Raw genomic sequence first — 25,316 nt, forward strand, 5'->3', positions numbered from 1 at the left:
TCCTGCTTCTCATTCAAATATTCGAATATATAAAAAACCGAATTGAAAAATTCGATTTTTTCGAAATTCTTGAATTAATTTATTTTTTATAATTAACATTAGAATAATAATACAAGTTAATTAAAAATCATTTTCGAATTCGAACATTTCACAAAAATCTATAATTTTTAAAAGTGTTTGGGAAATTTTCGAATGAGAATTATTCGAAAGTTAATTAAGGGCTAAATGCGAACGAACATTTCCTTTCTTATTTTTATTGTTTTCAATATAACATAAGAAAGAAAATGTTCGTTCGCATTTAGTGAGCCAGGCCCTAAAATACTTTTTTTTATAACTTTCGAATTCGAAAATGTTTTGAAAATTAATTAAAAATCGCTTTATAAAAATCATTTTCGAATTCGAACATTTTTAAAAAATCCAAATTTGTTTCACATTAAAAAATCACCAGCTGATTTCAACAATTTCGAATTAACATCATAATAAGAAAAATTATTTTAGAGTTTGAAAATTAAAAAAAAAATATCATTTTATTTGCTGTTTTCTTCTTTTCCGAATCAACTTGCAATTAAATTTTCGAAAACTTAACATCATTAAAGTCACTATCACCTTAAAAACAATTATATTTGGTAATGTAAATAAATACTAGGTATTCCAATTCAAAAATCCATATTTTTCTGAATAATAAAACACTTTCGAATAGGAATTTAATAAGAAAGTCCCATTAAACTAAAACCCACCAAAATTTGTAATCCATTTCCAATTGCAAACAGTTGAATATTATTTTTAAAATATTTGCAACTTTCTTTGTGTTTAATATAAAAACTCTCCGGCAGTTAGTTTATTGGCCAATGATTCCTTTAAAACGGACAGCATTCCTTCCGTAACAGACCATAGCTGGTTTTGTAGCATTTCGTTTTGTGAAAGTTTGCTGGGCTCACAGAAATAGCAATTATTAAAGTAAAGCCCTGTAAGGCCAGTTAGTTCATTGGCAGTAGCACAATAAATGGTAGTGGCAGCAGCCTGTTGCTACAAAAATTAAAACAGAAAAAAAAATACAATAAAAAAAAAAGAAAAATGCGGAAAAAATATTGAAAGACAATGGGAAAGTAATAAGGAATACAATGATAATTAACATATGGCACAGATTTGTTTTGTTTTCTTTTAATTTTTTTTCACAAAGATGATTCAAATATTGTTGTTTTGTTCGGCTTTGTGTTTTTTTTTTGTCATCATGCAACTTGACTTTGTTCTTGAATATCTGCTATTCAAACTTATGAGTTGAAATGTTTGTAAAGCAAAAATTAAATAGCCAGTTCTTGGTTTAGTGTTTTTCTCAGCAAAACAAGTGTTTAAATTAATGTCAATTTAACCATCAGCCTCACCGCAAACAAAACAACAGCAATTTAGCATTGAATCAATTCAATTAACTTGGAAAACAAAAACAAAGAACATTATTTAAATATTGATATTTACCAGAGATTTTGTAAATGGTCGTACTAGGGCAAACAGTAAACGGTAGAACCACCAATTACGCGATATATTTGTGGAAACTAAATTACCAGGGTGTACTGAAAACACGGATATACCACGATGCTTCCAAAGCTAAAAATATAAAAAAATAAACAAACAAAAAATAGCGGTATTAATTCAATTAGCTATAATTACAAATTGGTTGTTTAGTTATTTTGAAAGAATTTAAAATCTACTGTTGTTATAAAATATTAAAGAAATTTGTTCAAAATCCTCTTATAAATAGGCTATATTTTCAAAACCATGCCTCCTTAAAAGGGGCAGAATTTAGGAATTAAGATTGCTAAAGGATTTGAATGTCAGTCAGAAATTTTATCTAATTATGTATCTACATACATTTCAAGTTGTTATAAAATAAATTTACTCCTAACGAAATTTGTTAAAACTTCACTTTTAAAAATACATTTTCAAAACCACGCCCACATAAATGGGCTGAATTTAGGAATTAAGATTGCTAAAGGATTTGAATGCTTCGAAATCTTTTATAAATCTTAGAGAAATTTTATTATTATCTACATTTCAATTTGTTATAAAATAAAGTTACTCCTAACGAAATTTGTTAAAACTTCACTATATTATCAAAACCATGCCCCCATAAATGGGCTGAATTTAGGAATTAAGATTGATAAAGGACTAATGCAAATACATTATATATTGAATACTAATAAGATAGAATTTGCATTGGTAGCCAAAATTCAAAAAACGAATAGACAAATAAAGATGAAGAAGAAAGGATTTTAAGCTTCAAAATCCTTGGAAGAAATCTTAAAAAAAATTAGATCTAATTATCTCCATTTCAAATTCCATTTAGTTAATATTCCCAACCTATAATATCTGATAAGAAACTAGATATTAAGCAAAATTTAATATTAAGTTCATTGACCTTCTCTCTCTCATCCAACAACTTACCTTAGCCAACTTTGACGCAAATAAAACATTACACAATTTAGCATTATTGTAGGCCGTCATACTCCAGTATTTGTCCGGAGGTGGTGATAAATGTTGTGGGGTTAAATTGTCCGTTGGCAATTTGCTAAATCTAAAATAGATAGAAAATATAGTCAAATATAGTAAAATATCAAATAGAAATCAAGTCAATTCAACTCGTTTTAGTTGCAATAAAACGCATTTAACAAAAATAAAACAATTATTATTGAAAATGCCACATAAATTTTATAAATAATAATAATTAAAACCAAACAGCGCCAATAAAAATACATAAATTAAAATAAATTTGCATATGAGAAAAAAACCAAACAAAAAAAAAAAACGAGAAATATGTTTGTATATAAGAATATATACGCAGTTTAAATCACATGTTGGCGATGATCGTGTGGTTAGGCTCTGTACATAAAGTCACGTTTTAAACAGGCCGGCTAGGGAATTGAAAGATAAAAGGGCCTTTAAACTGGAGTTGAAGTCGCAGTGCGAACTAGTTATATTTAGTAATTTTTTAAAAGTTTTGAGACAATAATAAATTAGTTAGAACTGGTTATTTATACGGGATGTTGACTTCAGCATGCAATTCTTAACAAATTTCAAGGTCCAATTTTAAAACCCTTTTCTAATATTGTTACCGATATATAGCGAATTACGAGAGTAATGTCTTTCAAGACAATAATCATAGCTGGTTTATCGACGAAGACTTTTTAATTCACACAATCCCCTAAAAAAAAAATGCAGAGGTGTGATATCACCCAATGAGTACACGAACAGCATCTCAAAGAATGCAGATTTTCGTAATAGAGCTGGATAATTTGGAGACGTTGTTGCACAATAAATAAGATGAAAATCAAGCCTGAAATGCCAATACTCTCCCGAAATTTACTCAAGATTTGAATTCGCCGCAACTCAAAAAAATTACAGTTTAGGTTTAGTAAAAATGGAGTAGTACACCAGAAACAAAGCGTGTTCATTGTTGAACTATTTTTGAAAAATAATGAAAACCAACCTAAGTAATGAAGCATAATTTTCCAAAAAAAATAACAATCTAAAGAAAATCCTTCAAAATCCTGTTTAATTTTGGGATACCCTTTAGTTCTTTAAACAACTGCGCGTTACCTAAAACTCCCACTGAGGTCTTCGGGAACGCTCTTCAATACTTGCCCGCTTTATATTGGCGACGTAGTCGATGGAGTCCAAATTCCTTCTTTGACCGCCTCTTGGGACATGGATAGTTAGCTACCTACAAGACCATTGGTTGGTCAGTGGTCAATTACGCTGCTCTAGTGTGGTGATACTCTATGATAAATATTAAAAGCTGTCAAATGTCTCGACTTAAGGACTGCCACTTGCATGCAAATAAATTCAGAACACCATCTACACGAGGAAACGAAAGTTCTCCCAATCATGGTACATAACGCCATCGATGGAGTCACCCTAACAGAAACATCTCACAGCTAGAGTTTGCCCCGAAGCATGTCAGGATGGACCTTCTAGTATACGAGGTAATTTGATCAATTGGATCCGTATAAGGCAGCTTGTTTTCAACGACATTTATAGAGACTCCATCAACAAAACGGTCGAAGGACCCCGCATGAATGTTGTGTTTGGCCCATAGTTGATACAGAGAAAAATAAGAATAATTTTGATACAACTGAGGTCGGGAGCAACTTCTTCTTCTGCGCTGAATAGACTATGGCGTTACTAATTTATGACCAGTTTATGGGAATGTTGCTATGACACCCCCACATATTAAACTGACCAGCAGTAGTACAATTCCTTGGCCTTGACCTCGATGTTAAACCCCTGTAAAGATTTAGCTGGTACAAGAAAAACCATATTTGAGGCTATCAGCGCAAAAGTGGTGTAACCCCAAACTATTTACTTAGACGTAGGGGTAACTTACACCAATTTTGCTCTCCAAAAACAATTTTTTCAGCTCCATCTGGTTTTGAGTACCAAAAGGTGGCTTACTCCACATTATATTAATAGTTGGTAATGTAAGGAATGTATGTAACACCAAAACTGCAACCAACAAAAATTTTGGGTTACACCACTATTGCACTGATGGCCTCAAATGCTCTTTTTATAGCATTAAGAATTAACGACGACTTACGGAAATAAGTCGGATATTCTCTAAGAGAAACCATATAGTCTGCGGCTTGTTCACACACATGTGACTTTGAAAAAACCTAAAGAAAGAAAAGTCAAGCATTTAAATTGAACATTCTTGTCGGACACTGCGTCTATAAAAACCTGAAAAAACTGAAGTGCAAATTTAGTTATTTATGCATCTGTTCAAATGAAAAGGGTCATTCTCGACCATGATACATTTCGATTGAATTTTTCCGGTAAAATAGTAATCACGAGTATTCCCGCTATTGTCCATAGCTGAGTCTGTTTACTTCACAAATATCAAAACAAAACTGACAGTTTCCGCAATTTACAAAAGTTAAAGAATCTTCCAAAAAGCATATACGTTTTAAGGCATTTTGTATTAGCCAAAAATTATTTTTTTTCTTAATGACCCTACCGCGATATCGTTTGTTTTCTGAGCGAAAGAAATCTGGGTTTGGTTTCATACAAGTATTCCATTGACTTCTTTTAACTCAAAATCATTATTCAAAACTTCTACCAATTGATTAACATTGCCAATCAATACGATTAAAAAACTCATTTCATGTAGATTGGAAAACAGGAATAGTGTAACCCAAATATTGCGGATGAAACTAAAATCGCAGCTCATTTCATTGGTTTGTTTCATGGCGACTATGCACGTTAGTATCCTTAATTTTATCTTTTGGTTCGCTTAAACTTAATTTACATTTTAGTAAATTTGTTTGCAGCAATTGATCACGTGCCTGCTAAAAACCAGACTGTAACCGGTACTATAAGTAACAATCAACAAATCAATAACATCATTGATATTTTTAATAGCATCTGGCCTAAAGCATTCTTATATTTGTATGCTGCTGCTCCTTATCATTTTCCATACTTTTCTGTTCCGGTATGTATGTGATTGATTATTAAAGTAAATATTGCAAACATTTTATAAAACAATTAAATCTCAATTATTATCAATAATTGTATAATTTCGTGATCTTTTTTTTGTGCAAAAAAGGCCCCTTACAAATATTAATCGCAATCTTTTGTCCAACTTTAGTAAAAAACAACTTTTTGCCTGTTATTGTTGTTTTATATGTACTGAAGTTTATTTTAAGACGCAGTCAGTTAGCCAAATGAATGTGTGCTCAATTTTATTATTTGTTCATTTGTATCAGTTGTAGCAGAGGAGGCAAAGGTATGGAATCTTGGAAGAAATTGCAGTTGTTGAATAATTTAATTTTTAATGAGTTTTTTAACGTCTGCATTACTTAGAAGTAGCCGAAGAATGACTTGTTTAGTATCTGAAATATAACTGCTTATTTACTACACAATTCCAATTAGAAAATTTAACAAGTAAGAGAGCGATCATATTCGGCTATGCCGAATCTTATATACCCTTCACCAAATTATACTTCAAAATACAAATTTTAAATATTTTTAGGTAAACATAATTTATTTTTTTACAAAGTTGTTTTTTTAATATTTTGGAAAAAAAAATTTTGGAATTGCTATTTTAAAATTTTTTGTTTGAAATTTAAAATTTTTTTTTTTGGTGAAAAAATTCGGGTTAAAAAATATTTTTTCTGATTTTGACCCTTGGTAGGCCCAACTTACTATGGTCTTATATACGTCATTATATATCCATATTGTCTATATTAATGACTAAGTAATCCAGATATAGGTCAAAAATCTAGGTTGTCCTGGTTTTTTCCTCATATCTCAGCCATTTGTGGACCGATTTTGCTGATTTTAGATAGGAAACATTTCGAAAGCATGGCTGACCGAATTATTGAAGATTTGGATCCCGAAAATATTTGGGGTCTTCAGAAAATTGATTTCAACAGACAGACAGACGGACGAAGGTGATGGGTATAAAAATATAATTGGAAATTTCTGAAATTCAATTAGAATTTTCTAAAATAAAATTCGAAACTTGAGAATTTCAATTGGAAATTTTGTAGTCATTTGTTGCATGGTGATGGTAGCTTCTATGTTTTCTTGCGTTACATGTAAGTAGTGCTAGTGTTATCAAAGTAATGACTTACTAAAAACCAATTGGGTAAGTACTTGACTTGATGGATGAGTCAATTACCGGAATAATTCTTCAAATCAATACAATTTTGGAGACTTTACAAAATATCTATACACAAGCCACTTAAAAAATCTTGAATATGTAAAACCTAGATCCAATTACATTAACAACTCTTTGAAATCTCTGCATTGTGCAAAAATCTACAAGTATGTTGTCATTTTCGTTAAACGTAAAGTAAAGAAAAACAAAACAATGAACATAGAGTAAAAATTTATTAGGCACATGCATGCGAGTATCTGCTGTTTATAAAAGCAGCTGAATTTTAAAGAAAACTAATAAAAAAAAAAAACGCCGGTTGTGTCTCGTTTTTAGTCGCACGCCTCGTAAGCCCACCAGCAGCAACTTCTTTCAACTGGACTTTGGACGCAGTGCATTGAGTAAAGACAACGTTCAATGTACGCTATTGGAATTCAGTACAGATAAAGATACATAAACAGTACACAAAAGTAAAATGTTTGCAAATGTGTATAGGTTAGTATCTGTGTAAAAAATATAGAAATGTAAAATAAAAACAAATTATAGGATGAAAACCACAATCACAATAAAAAAGAAATAAACAAATTGAGAGAAAAATATACTTATGTACAATATGTAAATAAAATAATAATAACAGCGGTACAATAAGCACAATAATAAACAATAATTAAAAATAATAATGAATGAAGACATAAAAGCTAGACGTGGTATTAATTCATGAATATAACCAGTAATTTCGTTAAGCTTGGACTTTGCATTTGTTTTGATTTCCATATACACACAAAATTCTGTGAAATCTACTAAAATGGCAAGTTCAAAGCGTTTGACGCAGTTTAAAGAATGACATATTTTGATTTGGAATTGTACACAGTTTCCAGAAACAAAAAAAAATTAATTCTATAGAAGCTTAGAAATGAAAAGTAGTTTAAAATACGGAAATGAGATTCAAAGATCCCCTAGATCCGACAAATTACGCTCCAGTCGTAATTCAGCTCAGGGTGGAGAATGAACTCGTGCGTCATTGTCATGATCTCTTAAGGCTAATCAGGGCGTCTATTTTTCGCTGTCTTCGAGAGGTTTTCGTCTCACTCTCGCATTGGTATCGGTTTAGTTAAAATAACTTTTACATTGATGGTGGAGTACCAAACATAACTCAATTTGGATTTTTGTGGAGACCTTAAAACTTAGGAGTTGAGTTCCAGAGTTTCGGCTTCGTATAATATAGATCGAATTGGCAGTTCTTGGAAGAGGCTATTTTTAGGCATAAGCTGTAATTCGTTATGGCGTTATGAATATTTCGAGGCCAAATAATCCCTCCTTCCTACTGTTAAGGAGGCAACTCAAATCAAAGAGACGATCATTTTTAAAAAGCTTTTAAAATAATTCCTTTCAATGTCGGTTAACTGGTTAAACCGTTTTTTTTAAACCCGATTTTCTAAAAAGGCCAATTTTCGGTTAACCGGCAAACCGGTGTTTTATAAACACTATACGAAACTAACGAATAGGTACAAATAGTAATCGGATGGGGCACGGTCTGGACTATAAAGCAGTTGAGGCAAAACTTTCCAACCACTTCATTCTAAATGGTTTTTAACAGGTATTGCAATATGTCGCCGAACGTTGTCATGATGGAATATTACGGTTTCATGTCTGGCTGAAAATGCTCGCTTCAAGCGAATCAGTTGCTTCGGTAAAGGTTCCTTCCCTGTGATGGTCTAATCAGATTTCAGCAGCTCATAATAGATAAGACTCTTTAGCTCCCACAGAGAATTACCTTTATTGCCATGGATATTTGGGTTTGTGTCGTTTCGGCTGGTTGACTGGGCTTCACATACGATCTGGTACGCTTCGCTAATGGATCCACTTTTCATCGCAAGTAATGATTCGTTTGCAAAAATTATTTTCTTTTATAGCATTGAAGCTTCAATTCGTATGGTACCCAATTTCCCCGCTTTTAGATGAATCCTGCTGCTCGCAAATTGCTGCTTGAGTAGCTCCCAATTATTTTGAAAGCTCTTGTTGAGTTTTACAACAATCTTTATGGAGTAATGTCCCCAATTCTTGGTCTTCAAACTTTTTTGGCTGGCCTGTGCGATCTTTGTCTTCGATATTTTACAGTATAAAGAAAGATATGTGAAATATAAATTATTTAAAACAAATACCGCTTTCAAAAGATACGCCATCCCACATAAAACCCTAATACACCCAATAAAAATACTTAATTAAAAACTAAAAATATGCATAAAATAATTTGGGATAAAAAATATTTTTCTGATCAATTTCCGGCGTTATATACATCGTTGAAAAGATCTATGGCCCTAACTCGTGTTTTTTTTTTTTTGAAGTCTAGGAATTCGTTTATTTCGATAAATGGTCCGATCATATATCATAATTAGTCAAAAATAATCTCGACTTAAAAAAACACGAGTTAGGGCCTTTTTATATTAAGTCATCGGTATGTAAGTTATTTGGCGGCCGATTTAAGATAGCAACCTAAGCGGGACTCATGGTAATGGATATATAATGACATCATTTTCATCATACACAAATATTTTTCTAGGTTTTTGTCTCGAAGTCTCGAATGAATATATCATTCGGACTATTAAGTCATTTTACACAGTTTCTGATACTGATATAATAAATAAATATTTACAATTAAATAAACAAACCAATACACATTCGTGTGAGGTAGGTCTAAAAACAATTTTTTTTTTTAAAAATTAAATAAATACTAATAAAAAACATAGGAAATTTTTTGAGGAAATAGTGTGTTGTTGCAATATAAAACTATTTTGTATGAATAAAACACATTTATAAATTCATTTACATTATGAGGTCGTTCATTACTTATCAATTTGTTTAATTATAGAATATTTATATGAACTAATATTTGTGTTATTGCAAAAGTTAATCTAAAATACACAAATACTCCAATGTACGCCTAAACTCGTACAAGTGTAAATATGTTAATGTGTAAAACAAATATGTATAAAACATATTATTATCAATATGTAAACTTGTTCCTTATTTATTGTAAATAGCGCCTTTGCTAATTCTACAACGTAAAAGTAAATAATACTTAATGTAAATCATATCAAAACAGAATTTATTGATAGAATTCTATTTTGTAAACAAAAAAAAATAACGCTAAACATATTATTGTTTAAGTAAACAATTTGCGTAAAATAGCAAACATTTCTCTAGAATTTTTATTTTTTATTACAAAATTATGCATAATTAGCTAAGAAAAAAAAATAAGAATAACAACTAATTGAAATGTTATGATGACTTCATGGTTGACTATTTTGAAGTTTGTTATTTATTTTCAATTTCATATGATTTTTATTAAATTATTAAATGGTGATGGAATTTTAGAAAAATAAAATGTATCAAAAAATAAAGTTATTTGGAAAGCAATTAAAATATAATGTAAAGCTTAAACTTGGATTGGAAACTATACAAATATTATCTATAAATCTTTCTTAAATACCTATAAATCTAACAATATATGGTTTACTATTCAGAGGGCTCCAAACAATTTATATTTTATCTTGTGAATGTTCTAGAGGTCACTAATTAAATCAGCTAAACAATTGTTATCATTAGCATTTATAAATAAAAACATACTGCATACATTTGTTTCTAATACGTTGCACATTTGTTTGTATATGAGTCTTAGTCTTAACATTGCCTATTTTCTGAATACATATGTATGTATGTCACATGTTTATCTATTTCAATAGAACTGTCCACACCATCAACTATTTCTGGAACAACAGATACTTTTTTATATGACCTTCATAAAATTCATCCATCACGTGCTCTTTTGAAATTCTCAAACAAATTGTTGCTAGTATTATGAATTGTTTTGTCAGTTCTGTGTTTTTAGGGTTAATTAAAAATGTTCAATAAAATTTAAATAAACAAAATAGAGACACTGCAGGGAAATGTTTAAACAAGACTAGAGCGGTTATAATCACCACCTCATCAAATTCTTTAATGAAATCTCTGGAAGTAAAACCAATATTTCCAAAACCCGTTATGTCCAATAATATTGTGATTCTAAACTGCTTTTATTAAAGTTAATAGAAACAACGGTTGTTTAAAACTAGTTACACGTAGCTTCTAGACCAAATCTAAAAATCACAAAGCAGTTCCAAAACTTTTTCTTTTTAATCATTTACAAAATTATTTTAAAAAAAATTATAAATCGTATTTGTAATATATTTCAATTAAAGAACAATTTTATCAAGGTTTGCTACGGTTACCGCTAAGCTACCGTTACCGTAAAAAATCCCTTTCAGCTCAATTACCGTTACCACTGAAAACCGTTACCGATATTCTATAAATAATTTAAATTAACCGTTTTGATTCGTTACCCAACCTTTAATTTTATAAAGCAATTTTGTAATGGATTTGAATTAAAACAAGTAAGTAAGTGTGCTATATTCGGCTGTGCCAAGCTGTTTTTTAATTTTTTGCAAAAAAAATTAAAATTTTTTTTTTAAATTTTAAATTTTTTTTTTAAATTTTAAATTTTTTTTTTTGAAATTTTTTTTTTGTTTTTTCAATTTCAATCGGGTTAAAAAATATTTTTTGGATTTTGACCCATTGTAGGTCCAACTTACTATGGTCTTATATACGTCGTTGCAAATGTCTTTGAAATATCTATCATTAGATATCCATATTGTCTATATTAATGTCTTAAATGTCTTAGTAATCCAGATATAGGTTAAAAATAGGTCAAAAATCTAGGTTGTCCTGGTTTTTTCCGCATATCTCAGCCAGTTATGGACTCAATAATTCAATAAGCAATTTATTCTATAAAGCAATTTATTCTATAAATAATAAATTCTAAAGTATTAAGGAATTAAGACTATGAATAAATTCATAATGAATTCTAATTTAATTTGATTTGGAAAATTGAATTAAGTATTAATTCTTTCGAACTTTTGTTTTCAGTATTCAAGTATATTGAATAATTGTAAATTAATGAACCAAGAAAAGAACCATAAACTAACTAAACATCAACAAATGGGTGGAAAATATCAAACGACCAATACATTTTATAGCGAAATACCTAAAGCTACGATGTCTAGTACCATGAACTTCCATCAGCTATGTTTTAAATAATTATTTTGAAATGTTTTCTGTACATCCAAAGATAACTTTAAGAACTAAAACCGGACCATGATGTCAAATTTTGAAATGGGAAAATAGTTAAATTTATATTCAAAAAAGGCCGTCTGATAAAAAATAAAAAGATCCATGCCATGGTGGAAAGGTGAAATCTTAGAAATGTATTGGAACACCGTAAGAAACTATCAAATCAAGACGTTCTCGCGACTGTTGGATTTACGTTCCGGAACGATCCGAGTCTCGCATGGCAAAAAATTGTTAACTCAGCGACAGCTGTTGACAATCTGAAAGTTCGTTCTATAGGGATATAAAATTAGCGGAGATCGAAATGGGATCCCATCATTTAATATTTTTTATCTGCTTCGATCATAAAACATTGTTCGATCTAGTCCAGATGAGCAACGTTCTTTCACAAATTTTTTATTGTATCTTCATTATTTAATGAACTAACAATAAGTGGTACAAATCATATATCTAATAATTATTATTTAATAAGTCCAGCCAGTGCCGGACGAAAAATTTTGTAATCATGGTTGTTTTGGTTAAATTGGCATAATATGGCCACGGTTAACTAATATGTTGCGAGCCAATGGGTTTGGGTGAATTTCAAACTTTTTTAAATATTGTTCAGCATTCTTCGTGATCTCAGTTTTTACAAGGGGCACCTTTAGATTTTTGTGTATATTCGCATTTTTTATATACCAGGGGGCAACTGTGATCATTCTTAGAAAATTGTTTTGGCGTCTTTGGATCTTTTCTACATTTGACGCTGAGGCCGTGCCCCATAACTGTATGCCATAACACCATATCGGTTTTGTGATCATGTTATAAAGTAGAAGTTTACAATCTAAACTAAGCGTAGAGTTTCTGCCAATAAGACAATTAATTTGAATTGATTTCAATTTTATTTCAGTCAACTTTGCATCTATATGACTTTTCCATGTAAGGCGACGATCGAGATGTATTCCGAGATATTTCACTTCCCATTGTTGAATTATTGTTTGGTTATTGATATGAATAGGGGGGCATGATTCTCTACGCAATGTAAATATGTGTGTACATTTTTGCTCGTTAACTTTAATTTTCCATTGTTTTAACCATTTTTCTAATTCAAATATGTGATTTTGTAAGTAACGAGACGCTTCTTGAGGGTTTTCATGAATGCTTAGAATAGCAGTATCATCAGCAAATGTTGATGTATGAGTGCGATTGTAAGTTGGCATATCAGACGAATATATCGAATATAAAAAAGGCCCCGGATACTGCCTTGGGGCAGTAAATTTGCAGCACCGTTGGTTATTTTTCAATCGACATTGTTCCAGAGTTCTTCTAGTATTATGGGCTAGTTGGCTTATACCAAGAGCTTAACGTAACCTTTTAAAAATAAAATGTACGCCAGTATCAAAAGCGAAGTGGCCATAGCAACGGACCATTTCTCAAGATTACATGATTACCGAATTTTATATTTAATAGATCCATTATGTGACCAGATGTGTGGAATTTTTGAATCATATATCACTGTACCACAATACCTTCGAACTCTAGTCAAATATAGTTTTTTAACAACATATTTATTGTTGAAAAAATACGGTCCAATCACACTTCTTGTAGTTGCAATGGAGTTTCTTGAAGCCCGTGTGAATTTGTTACTATCCAATACTGCATATTGTGCTTAATGGATTTTCATCAAACAGTATTTTCTTTAAACATTTGTAGAGTCCAATCGGAGAAGTTTAAAATGATTAAGAGAGGCTTTAGTAGTTGAGTTAATTTTATCATGTAAGGGTGAAGGCCTAGATCGTTAAGCTAAATTCGTTCCAATTTCTGTAAATGGTTTATTCATTGATCACTAACGGCTACGATATTTTTTATTACTTCGGTCAGTCCTCTTATAACCAGAAATACAGCAATATTTTTTAGTAATTCCCAATCGTTTCTCGTTTGTAAACTTCACCATATTAATGAATGAAACCTTGAAGGATGTCTTTTTTTATAAACCCTTTACTTATTGTATGTTTAATTGCTCAAGTATTTTGGAATGTAATTGATATCAAAGTTGTATCAATTTTGGTTATTTCAGCATTTAAAAGATTGAAAATTATAGTTTTTTTCATTTATTGAGTGTAATTACAAACCTCTCATCAAATCTTTAAAAAACAATTGAGAAAGCCATCATTTCCACAGACTTTTTCATTTGAGAAAGTCTTTTGATTTGCATTTAAATTTGTAAAAAATATTTTCTATTTGTGTTTCCGAATCAGGCCCTTTAGAATTGGGAGAGGAAAGACTTAAACATAAAGTTTAATTAAAATCAACTACTACTCTTTTTATTCACACTTCTTTTGTAGTCTATCATTTCAACTTTTTATTCGAGATTTCAAAATTTTATACATGTAAAAAAAAGTTGATATTGTTTTGGAAATTGTTGTTGTAATAAACGCAAAATATGCAAAAATCAATACAAATGTATAACAAAATTTATTTAAGTTGAAAACCAGATCATTTAAATATCTCTCCATGCAATTAATGTGCTGCCAAAATAACGAAAAACGTGTTACTAAAATTTATTCAAACCCCACCGAAATTTTATGAAATTCGAAATTTCGCTACTTTTAATAAATTTTTTCCAAAAATGTTACCTAAATGTCTAATAAATGTCATATGTCGAGTTCATAAATGGAAAAAGTGTTAAAAATAATCGTAATTAAAGTGGTGACCATATTTCGACATCCATAACAGTACTTAAACTTAATGAAATTTTTCTTTTTTTTTCGTTTTCAATACCTGTCAAATGATTTTCGTTTATTTTCAGTTCTGTTGTTGTCGCTTTTCATATCTGTTTCTTCTTTGTAATGCGAAGTTTGTCAAATGTATGTGTTGTTTTACACATCACGTGATAGTAACGTGATAACGTTTCAAGCTATATGCATCAGCAGTACGTGAGTGTGTATAATAAGTTTTTATAAATGAAAACAAATGGACAAATAAATAAAAAATAATGTACTAATGTATGTTTCTTTGCAAGTACGCACTACTACGCACAATTAATAAAAAGTATCTATGTATACGAAAAGAGTATTAAAACCAAACTCATACACAAGTACAAGTCACATCGAACAGATTGCATTACGAAATTTGTAATGCAATCTGTGTATCTGTGTAACGTTTGAGTATATACAGTTAGTTTGGATGTGCGCACAATATTGTTTTTTTTTTTTTGTTTTTGTATATATTTATGAATACACAATGTAAACTTATCAAATTTGTTTTTGTATGTTTGATAAATATTTAAAGATGAAGAGAATTTTATTAGTTTAAAATGCATTGTGAGTTTGAATATCCTCTTTTTTGTTGGTGGTAAATTTGAGACTGAGTACTGAAAATTGAAAATTGTGTGATTTCAAGTGAAGTGTTATATGTATTTTGGTTATTCCAAAAACTGATAAATGTGTTTGGAATATGTCGATGAATATTTATGGACATATGTATTTACATTAGTAGTTTATGGGTTTACTATACTCTGGAAAATACGTTTAGAGGCAAACATTTGTATCTTTATGTATTTACATTACGTTAGCATTTTATCAATAATCCAAAATGAAGATTGTTAAGGACTTTGAAATGCTTAATGACTTAATAATCGTTATATCTCAGACATTTTCCGGGACTATTTTCCCGATTTTAAATAGTAACCGAACCAGGACTATATCCCATAAATTTGGTGTATCAATCGTGTTTATAAGTTATTTAGGGGCTTTGAAAGTTGATATCGACTCCGCTATCTACAATGATCCAGAATATATCTATTGGATGTATGACTTAAAAATGTGGGATTTACAATAGATGGCTTGTCTTTTGAACGCGGTTTTTGGTTTTAATAACATAGTTATTCAACATTGTCGAATTTTCTGCCAACTAAGCGTCATATGCGGGAAGTTTTGCTTAACTTCTTAATTTAAAAAAAAGTGCCGCTTAAGCACACCTTATGGTGAATGTGTTCCATCGGTTTCAACGTGCGAGAGATGGCTTGTTCGGTTTGGAAGTGGTGATTTTGACACGGAAGACAAAGATCGCCCACGCCAGCCAGAAAATACCAAGAATTGGATGCATTACTACATAAGGATTGTTGTCAAACTCAACAAATCTGTCGATTACACATCGTACGCAGGAATTTGAAATCCGCCAGTCTACATTGTGCTGAAATTTACTTAAAGATCTTGACCCAAACCATTACAATATCAAATTAACTCCACAACTAAAGCTGCTTGATTACATGAAGCGCCGAAACTTCTCGGCGCTCGAATTCCATCTTAAACGATGAAGCTAATTTTTGGCTTAATGGGTCTGCCAATAAGCAGTAACAAATCCACGCGTGCTTCAAGAAACTACATTGCATCCACAATGAAGTTCGTTCGCGAGAACACCTATTAAATTTCGGCCGATTATGTAAACGTTGTGCCACAACTACTGTTGTTTTCCGGAGCATCTTCTTTTCCGTATGTGCAATGGGCGGCCTCAAAGTATGAATTTACGACCTCTCTTCGTATTTCGTGTAGAGTGGTACGATCCAGTGGTTCCAGCTCCGTATGTTCTTTTGGTACATTCGAAGGTTCTTCCTGATATGCTTCGGTGGAGACTCCAACTATATTGCGCTGTAGTTAGGATGACTCCTCCCATGATATTCCAGGATGAACTACTAAGTTCAGATGAAATTATAGTCCATGATCGAAGAACCTTCGTTACCTCATGCAGATTGTATTCTGAGATAATTCGCATGTACCCTGTAACGATCCTTAAGGCTGCTTTTAGAAAGCTTTGGGTATCACTCAACGAAAGAGACCACATTTGATCAGAAGTAGTTGACCCAGTGTTGCGATTAGCCTTATTTTGAATAAATCATTTTTTGGCACTGATTTTACCAGGTTCCACTTGGAAAAATCTTTAATAATATAGACAAAAATAAAGTGTCCTCATTTGATTTATACTACAGGGGATTTTCGTCTAATTTTACGACAAATTAAACGCTCAAAACAATAATTTTTTGAAACTTTGATTGCCAGTTGACATTAGTCTATCCGAGGAAAAGTAGCTTCTCACCACAACCAGTGGATTTGTGCACGTGACCAATTTATGTGTCAAATGATTTGACAAAATCTAAAATCACCCACATATTTTTAATGTTGGGTATAAAAATAAAGTTGCCCTAATATGTGTAGTCACATATGTTTGTACATTGGGGGTGGCCCCGTTTGTATGGAGGATAAACAAGGTGTCGATGTTCCCAACTAATATCAAAGTTTAACTCAAAATTTTGTATCATGTGAATTGTCAATCAGCAATTTCAAAACGTTTGCGAGCGTCAGGATTCATCCAAAAGCAGGGAAATTGGGTACCATACGAATTGAAACCGAGAGACCTTGAAATACTGAAATGATACTTGAACGTTATAAAAGAAAATCATCATTCTCAACTTGCGATGAAAAATGGATAATAACCCGAAACGTAAGAGATCGTAAGTGAAGCCAGAGCAACCAGCCGAATCGACATAAAAGCCTAATATTCATGGCGCTAAGGTAACGCTCTGTATATCTGGTCAGACCACCACAGAAACATGTACCGAACACAACAGATTCGTTTGAAGGGATTATTGGCCAAAGAACGCACTGAATATTCGGCCAGACATGAAACCGTAATATTCGGCAACATGTTGCAATATCTGTTAAAAACTATTTAGAAAGAAGTGGTTGGAAAGTTTTGCTCACCCGCCTTGTCCGAATACCATTTGTTTCGGTCATTGCAGAACGCTATCTCTTGGATACGATTCACTTTGGAACAGAGTATCTTATATTGGCTTGATTCGTTCTTGACCTCAAGAGATACGGGATTGAAAATGCATTTCATACATATGTGTATTTTGCGAGAAATATGAAAAATCCTTAAGAAAGCACCTTTTTAAACTTTGATCCAGCTCACCAAATACTGAACTCAGGACAAACATTTTGAGAAACGATATCTTAGAAAACTTTTATTGGTGCCACCCTAATGTACACAAATAAATTATGTTTAAAAAAACAACATAAAAGTACAACGCAATTGTTGGTGAATGAGTTTTTTTTATATACATATTTTGACTTCTCTAGAAAGATGTATTACTTTTTTTGTTTGTCAGAGTACGTTCCATATAAACAAACACAGCGCCGAATTTGTTTGCTGTTTAATGTTGTACTACTTGGGGAGGAACGTTGTATTACTCACGTAGCTCCACCAAGTGCTGTGTACTGTATTGTATGGCCATATCGGTGGTGGTGGTGATGGTGGTGTTGCTCTTGAATTTTGTGGAATACAAAAAGCAGCAAACAAAAAATAACCATACAAGAAAAAATCATATAAACAAAGTACAGCAAGAAGCACATATTTATCAAACATTCTTTTGGTGTTTGCAGTAAATATTTAGATACATAGATACAATATTTATGTATCAAACCACCCTTTTTATTGCTGTTTCTTTAGTTATTTCTTGTTTTGTTACTTTTATTATCAAGAATCTCTTCTTTCGTCATATGTATACACAAAAAAAGATTTGGATAATTTGCTGTACAGCTAAAAAAAAATTAATAAAAGTTTGTTACCAAAAGCATTTTTTGTTTTCAAAGAAGTATAAAAAACAATAAGACAGCAAAGCAACATCGTCATCGATCGCAAATTGTTTGCGGATTCGTTGAGAGATGCACGTACGCCAGTGCGCTAAATTGTTACTAATTTCACAAAACGAAACAACAACTTATTGTCAATTCTGGGAAAAAATAAAAAAAATAAAATATATAAACAATTATTGAAAACTGAAAGCTAAAAATCATGTAGCTACTATACAGTCTACTCGTAGCTGTCGAGATATTATTTAAATTTTACTGACCTATGATAATTTCGCAGTCGTCAATATAATCATGAAACGTGAGTGAATTAGTCATCGTCAACATCATCAGCTCTTTGGCACACTAGACAACATGTTTATAACTTTATTACTGCTAAAGTTTATTAATTTTTAAAACAAGTGCAAATATGTATAGGGTATGAAAAAAGGAGATACTATTTGCAATTATGTTTTTTGAATGAAACACAGGTTTTTTCAACACAATATCCTTTGATCTCTAAACACTTTATCCAACGTTTCTTCATTTTTTTTATCTCTTCCAAAAAATAAGATTTGCCAAGTTCATCCAAATGCATAGGTATTTGTTTGTGAGATGATTTCATTGTTGAAGTCAATTCTCTCTCCGCGAGCCATTTTGGATAGAATAAATGGTCACTTGGGGATTAATCCGGAGAATAGGGCGGATGAGGAAGCAATTCGTAGCCAATTTATGGATTTTTGCCATTGAAACTGCACTCCTGTATTGTCCTTGTAAAAAAGAACTTTTATCTAGGCCAAATGTGGTCGTTTTTTCATATCCTCATTAAATCGACCCAATAAGTTGGTCTAATATTGATTGTTTTACCCTTTTGAAGGTAGTCAATGTGGATTATACCGCTTGCATCTCATAAAACGGTCGTCATGACTTTATTCACTCCGAGAAACCCACTGTTTTGTATCTGCTGTTTGGTCGGTGGTGTGTTGTGATGGATCCACTTTTCGTCTATGGTTACGATTGCGTTTGTGGTCGATTGTGAGCAAACTCATCTTGCGGAAAGCTTTCACATACCCAAGTGATCATACGAAATTGAAACCACTGAGCAATGTGAGATGCCTGTAAACCACTTTTTGACCATTGAAATTGATGGTGCAGAATTTCCACACGAAATTCTCGTTTTTTCTCCTCTTTGACGCAGCTTATTATAATTTTGACAGGAGTCAACTGGCAGGTGCCTGTTCACAGGATCAGTGAACAGGCAGTTAAGAGACGGGAAATTCAAAAATTCACAGACCTATTGACCCGCACTTGTACTTTACATACAATGAACATTTCAGTCATTCAAATGCTATTTGGAGTTATTACCGATAATCGGATGAGCAACCCAATAAGAAGAAGAACTGCATTAGAAATGTACTAGAACTGAAACATTTTGTTTAGCAATCAGGACTTGAACGATAATCACTACTCTTAACGAGCTCTATGAGAATTTCAATAAAACAGCAATCGTTTCGAACGTAGTTTGCTACTTTTCCCTATTCAATCATGGTCGTCGGTACCTTAAGAACGAATTTCGTAAAGCTTTATTTAACAGAAAGAAAATTGGATTTCAAGGTAGTCATCATGTTAAAAGAATGTCATGTGATTTATCACACAAATAAGTTGTACAAATGGTTATACATACATACATTGACTGACAAAAGTCTACGTACGACCATTATTTTCTCGCGGACTTCTAAACCATAATAATTAAAAGTAATGATGCAGTTTTATTTCAAATGCATTTTTATTAATATAAAAAAAAAATATCGCTAAATTTATAATTAATTTAACTTTTATTCACAAAAAATTAAAAAAATATGTTGACAAAAGTCTACAAAAGCGAATACAAATTTTCATTAAATTCAATATTTCGTTGGGCAACCACGGGCATCTACAAACGTCTGGGCATCGAAGCAACTAAATTTTCCAGTTCTGCAGACGTTATATTTTGCCATTCTTCTGGAAGGTTCTCCTTTAACATTGGTGCACAAGTAATAAGAAGTTTTCGGATCTTCCGTTGTAGAATTTCCCACACGTGCTCAATAACATTTAAGTCCGGGCTTTGAGGTGGTGTGTACAATTGCCATGGGGCATGGTAGAGTAGCCAATCTTTGACAATTTGAGACCAATGTTTCGGATCGTTATCTTGCTGAAAAATCCAACTTTAACCAAGAGTTAAAATATGAACGGATGCTCTCAAATTTTGTTCCAAAATGGATTTGTACTGATTACGATCCATATTATCCTCAATAAACACTAACTTTCCCACTCCAGAAGCAGCGACAGTACCCCAAACCATCACACTGCCAACACCATGCTTAACTGTAGCAAGTAAGTTTTTCGGATCCATTGCTGTATTTGTTTTGCGCCATACTTTATCTCACCCATCAATTCCATGTCCTTTTCAAAGTGCTTTTGAGCGAATTCCAAACGAAGTTTGCGATCCGTTCGCTAATTTACTAGGATTTCTGCTTTTATTACCATTATTATTTAAGGTTCTTTGAATTGTTCGTGAATAAACAATATATTCTGATCTTGTTGCGAGTTCTTCATTCTTGATCTGTAGACTTAATAAATTGCATTGCTTATCTGTTAAAAAAAAACAGGACATCAATTTTTTTTATTGTTTTTTATGAATAATTTTGCATGTTTACATTGCAACAACATTTTTTTTGGTGCATAGCAATAAAAATAGATTTCAAACAAAACTGCATTATTACATTTTTTATTTACCGGATTTTCTCTCATAAAGTGGCAAAAATTGTGGTCGTACGTAGACTTATGTCGACCACTGTAAGTTCCATTCTTATTATCTTTTATTGCCGATTTATGGCCTAATACATATCTAATATGTATAGATTTTGACTCTTTTTCAAGCACCCTGTTAAATGAAAATAATTGCTCCAATTTCAAATTATTCGAGTATGTCTGATTAGAAATTAATTACTTTCAAATAATCACCCAAATTTTTAAAACTAGATCATGAAAAATTGAAAATGATTAATACTGTTTAAATAAAGAATGACGTTTTCTTAGTCATTTTCAAACGTTTTTCAAGATTAAAATTACTCATACTCTCTCTTTCTCTAATAACAAATGTTTAAAGGTCACAATAGAACGTGATCAAAATCATGCATACCTATGTATGTAAGTTAAAAAAAATATTTAAGAATAATAAATAGGTCAGTAAAATGATAAACAAAATATCTCGTAAGTAAGTTAATATTTGCTGGTTTTGCCTATACAAATTAATGTTATTTACGAGGGTTTCATTTAAAGTCATTTTGACCGAATAAAGTTTTTCAGGAACAACCGGATATTTTTCACAGGTTCAACCCATGTTCTGAAAAGCGCATATTGCTTAAAATTTGCGTTATCAATTTGAAACGAAAACGGTTTTCAGAACATGTGTTGCGTTTTTCAAATCGTAAACGATTTGAAAACTCTGCGTTTTCCAGAACATGGGCGTTTGCCAAATATCCAAAATGTATTAGCAAAACACGTTTAAAAATCGTTACTCGGTTTCAACTTATATGTTAAAAACTTTCAGTGTGAACCTCGCTCTCAAAAGCTAATAACATTTTAACTCGTATTTCAATGCCGTTGAATGTAAATACTTTTAATTAAGATAAAAATACATTAAATTAAAAAAAAACAATGTAAATGTGTTCTCAAAATTAAAACAAAAATAATTAAATTCATCACGAGACTTTAAAGTTTATAGCTAGATGAATCCAAAGATCAAATAAACTGTTAGGAACTATATTTTAAAATTGTTTGCACAATATTGATAAACATCGACAAAAAGCACTTATATATTTATTTATCATTGCTTTTAAAATTCTTGATTTATTATTGAATAAATAGCAGTATTACTCATTTGTTTCAAAGCCCTACTTATAGATCAATGTTATGTATGTTGTATAAATAATAGGGTTCCAAAGGAAAAAAATGTCCAAGGAATTCCCCAGAATATTTTTTTATACAATTTCGGGAATTTCTTTATAATCCAGCAAAAAACTTGTTAATGACATGCAATTACTTTTTTAAAATTCTTGATTTATTATTATAACTTACTTTTCAATAACAAAATAATAACGTTTGCAACCCTAATACATACAGTACATTATTAGTAGACTCAGAGTAGACAAAACAAATAAGTCCATATGTACGCATATTTATATATTTTTATTGCTTATTGATTGTTTACTTTTATTGTAGCCGGTAATTGATAATTTAGCTTTCAACAAAAAAAAATAAAAAAATCGAATTTACTTTTTCCTACTTCCCATCGCAAATATTAAATGAAGTTTAAAATATGTATGTGTGCTGTTAGTCGACAATTCCAGAAAGCGGAAAGAATCGTAATTAAGTATCTGATTTCAAGGTTCACTTTGTGTTTTATTTAAGTGTTTTTTATAAAAAAAAAAAAAATATTGCAATTATTAAGTTAAGAATATCCCCATATGCAATATTTTTATTGATTAAACTAATGATCATTCATATAAATATTATAATATAAACTGTTGGTTTGTTTGCGACGCAACCACGCCTAAACCTCTTAACCGATCCGAATGAAATTTTGAACTTAGGTCCTTAGCTTGGAAGGAACTAAAGGCTACATATTTTTTTTTTTTTTAATTTAATAAGAGGCCAAAAACGGACATAATTATAATCAATCGTTTATCTGTTTGGCACAGATATTTCTTATTTAACTCTTCATCCATTGGCAAAATATTTTTTAACTAGTAGACTTTTAAGAGGTAATTAATGAAAATAATGATACTCCAGCAATAATCATTTAGTTCAAATTCGGACCACCTAATTGAACCCATTAACGAATTTTAGTTTCCTGAACAAATAGTGGCAAATATTGCACCAAATTTGACAGAAACGGTTTATCTCTTAATATAAAAATGATTAAACATTCGAATATATTTAAAATGTGAAATAGTTTATTTTCCAGAAAATTTTGCTGAAACTAAATTTTATTGAAAAAATTTGCGAAAAATAGTTGGAATAATCGATGTATCAGCCATTTATTTTCAGACCGATTATCATGATTTAAATAGCAACAGAGAATTTTTTGGAAATCACAAAACACACGTTAAAAGTTCACTCAATTTGCAAACTGTTAATAAATTTCGCAAGAAATTTATAAGTGCATTCATTAAGTAAAATACTCCCTCACAGAACAACAATTTTCATATCAGCTAAATATTTAAAAACACCAAAATTTAAAACTTTAATATTTTGCGAAATTTAGATACATTCAAGCATTTAATCATGCCACTGTCATTTTCTAGCTCCCTAAGGTATGCTTCAATTTTCAATGATTTTTTTTTTACTGTTACAATTTCAAACACTTACCTATGAGACTCCGATGAAAGCACCACAATGCGTGTATTATGATCAAATAACGATTCCAATTGTAAAGTTATATAAAAATGTGATAAATGACTAACTTGGAATGTAGTTTCAATGCCATTTTCGGTCACGCTATAAGGTAAAGCAAAGACACCAGCATTTAGGATTAAGTAATCGATGTGTCTGCAAAAAAATCAATATGATTAACTTAAAATCAAAAATATTACATCGAATACACTTACTTTACACTGCTTTTCACTTCCTCAACAAAATTGCACACCGACTTGAAGGAAGCCAAATCCAATTCCAACCACTTTAAACGATTACGACACGCAGGACGTTCCTTAATTATACTTTCTATAGCGGTCTCAGTTGATGATCGACTACGGCAAGCAAATATAACTTCACAGCCATGAAATGCCAAGGAACGTGCGGTCTCATATCCAATACCACAATTAGCACCCGTCACCACCGCTAAACGACCATGCAAATCTTTGCCATGTAAAATCTGCAAAGCAGTTGTGCTGCCATCATAACGTTGTCGTACTTGGGCAATATTCATGGGCGGCTCCTCGGCGGCAAAAGCCAAACGTGGATCTATATTCGTAGTTTGTTGGGTTAAATTGTTAAAGAATACTTGTTTTTTAGTTTGTTCGTCATAACGCTTTTCCCAACCAATTGGTAATTCACGATTTAAACGTTTTGAGCGCCCGGTGCGAGGGTGTGTCATTTGTGTCGTTTTTGTTTGTTGGCTGCGTTTTAAAATGTTGAAAAAGAAATAATGTAATGTATTTTTTTTATAAAAACAAACTACCTACTTAACATAGCAAACTAAACCCTCATCAGTGGCTTGTTCTTCCCAGCCTGGCGGCAATTCATCTTCACTATCAGAATCGGGCATAAAACCTAAAAGTTATAACATTTTTATTAATCCTACTCGTAATAAGCGAATCTAATTTAAATTTCTACTTACTCATTTTCTTTAATTGCAGAACTGGCTTATAATTAGGGAATTTTATTCACAAAAAGTTTATTTGCTTCAATTTAATAACAAACGCAATTTAAATGAATGATTTTGTTGTTTTTTTGTTTCGTAGTAATTTTTAGCAATTTGCAAAATTGACCAGCTGGACAACAGGGTGTTTGATATAATTTTATTTTTTACATACAGGGAAGGAAATGTTAAATTTTTAATATATTGTGATAGTGAGTGCGTTGTCATAACTGTATTTTAATATTAAATGAAGTCTTGAAGGTGTTACTGAACTTTAGTCTATGAAAAATAATGTCAAGTTATCTTCTTCATATATATAATTCTTCTGTAAGTGTGTTAGTAACTAAACTCCTCCTTAACGGCTGGGCCGATTTCTATGAAATTTGTTGTGTGTTTGAGTGGGTCCCTGGATGGTTTAGATTCAGAATTGACCTATATAGGAACAATGGGCATGGCACCTCCCATACAAAGTAAAAATTTATTATTGCATACGTGGAGT

The 25,316-nt window shown here is 31.3% G+C and overlaps 1 protein-coding gene across 1 annotated transcript; it reads right to left on the minus strand.

Annotated features, from left to right (window-relative positions):
• Positions 1-489: 489 nt before the first annotated feature.
• On the minus strand, positions 490-24,928 carry Wwox (WW domain-containing oxidoreductase). The gene is made up of 7 exons (XM_065499742.1): positions 24,797-24,928; positions 24,642-24,729; positions 24,066-24,575; positions 23,827-24,006; positions 2,440-2,569; positions 1,474-1,602; positions 490-1,026 (listed from the first exon to the last, which is right to left on the minus strand). The coding sequence occupies exons 1-7, from the start codon at positions 24,798-24,800 to the stop codon at positions 811-813; spliced, it is 1,257 nt and encodes a 418-aa protein (XP_065355814.1). The 5' UTR covers positions 24,801-24,928; the 3' UTR covers positions 490-810.
• Between the last annotated feature and the right edge of the window lie 388 nt (positions 24,929-25,316).

Source organism: Calliphora vicina, chromosome 2 (assembly GCF_958450345.1).
Source record: "Calliphora vicina chromosome 2, idCalVici1.1, whole genome shotgun sequence".
NCBI lineage: Eukaryota > Metazoa > Arthropoda > Insecta > Diptera > Calliphoridae > Calliphora > Calliphora vicina.

Coding starts and splice junctions, on each gene's coding strand:
- Wwox (XM_065499742.1), bottom strand. Junction 2,570..23,826: donor CTTTCATCGGAGTCTCATAG/GTAAGTGTTTGA, acceptor TATCTATTTTAG/ATTTAGCAAATTGCCAACGG. Junction 1,027..1,473: donor GACCATTTACAAAATCTCTG/GTAAATATCAAT, acceptor TAATTTTTGTAG/CAACAGGCTGCTGCCACTAC.